The following is a 2,581-nucleotide window of genomic DNA, read 5'->3' on the forward strand; positions in this document are numbered from 1 at the left end:
GGGCTCCGGCCCCGCAGCAGCGCCCGGCAGCTCCTCTTCTCTGCTCCCGCAGGCTGTAATGTAGCAGATCCTGCGATGTCCACGGCCCCACAGCTTGGTCCAGGGTCCAACCCGCTGCCTAACCTGAGCGAGAGCAGTGCTTCCGGTGTGCCCCATGGTGCTGCCCCTGGTTTGCGGTCAGAGGCTGCAGGAGGCGGCGGCGGCGGAACAGGGAAGCAGCCTTCACAGTTTGTTTACGTCTTTACAACGCACCTTGCTAACACGTAAGCGGTAAACCCCACACCTCCTCCACTGGTATTGGCTGGGCTGGCCACACCTGGCCGGCCTTGTCACACCTGCCTGCTGCATGCAGCCCTTGAGCACAAGAGAGCTGGAGAAATCTGTGTCTTTGTGGTTGCACAGAGTGGGAAACCTCTGGGGTTTGTGAGGTATGCTGGTAGTTGTTGCAGGTGGACAAACGTGGACTTAAATGCCCACTTCCTACCAGTGAGGCCTGGCTCTGCGCTCTGTTTCACTCACTGTGGAGCCCATTTTGTCGCATCCAACAAAATGATTCTCCCAAAGCAGTGTGGGCTGCTGGTCTGATTTGAAAGTATCTAAGCGGTGGGTGTGACAGAGAGTGTAATGTAACACACGGTATTCTCCACACAGTTCCTCTCTTCTGTCCTGCATGGTCTTAACCATAGAGTCTTAGAAGTCAGTTTAGTCTGTTTAGCCTAGGCTAAAACTAGCCTAGTTTTAGAGCTCTGCTGTATCACAGGTTCAGTGTGGGAGATTCCAATGCATCTTGGTGACAACCACCTTAGGGCAGCAGGCACAAAGCAAAACCTGTCAAGGGACATGAGAAGAGGGAAATTGAACAGCAAGTGATCATCTGTTGGAGATCCTCACCGGAGGCTGTGCAGGACATATGTGAGGACTCTGAGAACATTCCCCCTTCTTGGTTACCTCTAAGGATTTCTTTCTTCCTGTAGAACTGAAGAACGGAGGTGGCAGCTGGGGCCTTGGGTGGGTAGGATGGGGCACAGTGCTTGTTCTCAAGTGATTTGTGCTCTCTCCCCAGAGCTGCAGAAGCTGTCCTGCAGGGCCGAGCTGACTCCATTCTGGCCTACCATCAACAGAATGTCCCGCGGGCAAAGCTAGACCAGGTATACCGCCTGTGAAGCAATAGCTTCTGTTGTCACATGCTGACGACTATTACCCTTCCAGTCTGATGTGGTCATTCTCCCCCATCCCCTGGCTCAGCTGTGAAAGAAGGGGTTGCCAGAATGCCCTTTCAGTGGGGTGAGAAGCTGCTTTGCTGCAAAATCTGTTTGGCTCAAGTCCTTGCTGTTGTCAGCTGTGACAAGTTTGGGATGGGGCATGGCATGTTCCCCCGCAGCCACGTGTGCAGAGTACCTGCTTGTGCGTTCCTAGATCATGTAGTAGTACCCACCTTTGTTTCCTGCAAGGAATGAAGGTGAACTGCCATGAGGCTTCATTTTGGGACAGAGAGGTCTCCTGCAGGGTGCAGGGAAGAATACCTTCCTAGGATCTTTCCCTGCTCAAGTTTCTTCCCCTTTTCTCTGCCAGGCACCACCTGCTCCTAAAGTGCTGGGCGTTGCTGAGCCACTTCCAATTAACCCTCCTGCTGCCAATACTCCACAGTCCCAGCCACTGGCTCCTCAAGCAAGTCAACCACAGCCACAGCCTCCCCCACCACAGCCTCCAGCCCCACCACCTCAGGCCATCAGTCAAACACCTTTGCCTGCGCCCAGCAGCCTGCCTCAGGAAGGGACAAGTGAAGATGGCCGGAGAGATCTGACTCCCAACTCTTTGGGGAACAATAGCAGCAACAACCAGCCTGGAAGTAACCATCCAAATACACCCACTGCATCTGCCAGCACCATGCAGCCTGGGCAAGTGGACTCCTCTGCCACACCCAGCTCCAGCCTCCTTGGAGAGGGCCCAGGGATGCCGGGGAATGGGCAGGCAGGCCTGGGCCCCAGAAACACCCTGAACTCAGAAGGGCTCTCAAAGGAGCAGCTGGAGCACCGAGAGCGTTCTCTGCAGACCCTGAGAGACATTGAGCGCCTGCTGCTTCGCAGTGGGGAGGCCGACCCCTTCCTCAAGTCCAGCCAAAATGCAGGTGAGGGGGGGACTGCCCCTCAGCCACAGGCTGCCCCTGCTCAGCCCCCCGCCCCCCCTGCCAGCATCAAGAAGTATGAAGAGCCTCTGCAGTCCATGATCTCCCAGACCCAGAGCCTTGGTGGGCCCAGTCTGGAACATGAGGTGCCTCACCACCCTGGTCCTGACATGGGACAGCAGATGAACATGATGATGCAGCGGCTGAACCAGGACAGCCTGACACCAGAGCAAGTGGCCTGGAGGAAGTTGCAGGAAGAGTACTACGAGGAAAAGCGACGGAAAGAGGAGCAGATCAGCATCCATGGCCGGCCCATGCAGGAGATCATGATCCCTCAGTCAATGGGGAGCATGATGATGCGTGGGCCTCCACCACCCTACCACAGCAAGCCTGGAGAGCAGTGGCCACCAGGGATGGGCAGCCAGCTGCGGGCACCCCTAGATGTGCAGGAGCCTC

The 2,581-nt window shown here is 56.3% G+C and overlaps 1 protein-coding gene across 3 annotated transcripts in view; it reads left to right on the top strand.

The window, feature by feature from the left end:
- Positions 1 to 2,581, top strand: part of BCL9L (BCL9 like) — an 11,719-nt gene that overhangs the window by 3,218 nt on the left and 5,920 nt on the right. For 2 of the 3 annotated variants that reach the window (XM_031062374.1, XM_031062373.1), the window contains exons 3-5: positions 53 to 263; positions 1,064 to 1,148; positions 1,573 to 1,672. In XM_031062374.1, the coding sequence (XP_030918234.1) occupies positions 53 to 263; positions 1,064 to 1,148; positions 1,573 to 1,672 (396 nt within the window). Of the gene's footprint in view, positions 1 to 52; positions 264 to 1,063; positions 1,149 to 1,572; positions 2,161 to 2,581 lie in introns of all 3 variants that reach the window. The other variant, XM_031062375.1, reaches the window with a different exon arrangement.

Source organism: Geospiza fortis, unplaced genomic scaffold (assembly GCF_000277835.1).
Source record: "Geospiza fortis unplaced genomic scaffold, GeoFor_1.0 scaffold183, whole genome shotgun sequence".
In the NCBI taxonomy this organism is placed as follows: Eukaryota; Metazoa; Chordata; class Aves; order Passeriformes; family Thraupidae; genus Geospiza; species Geospiza fortis.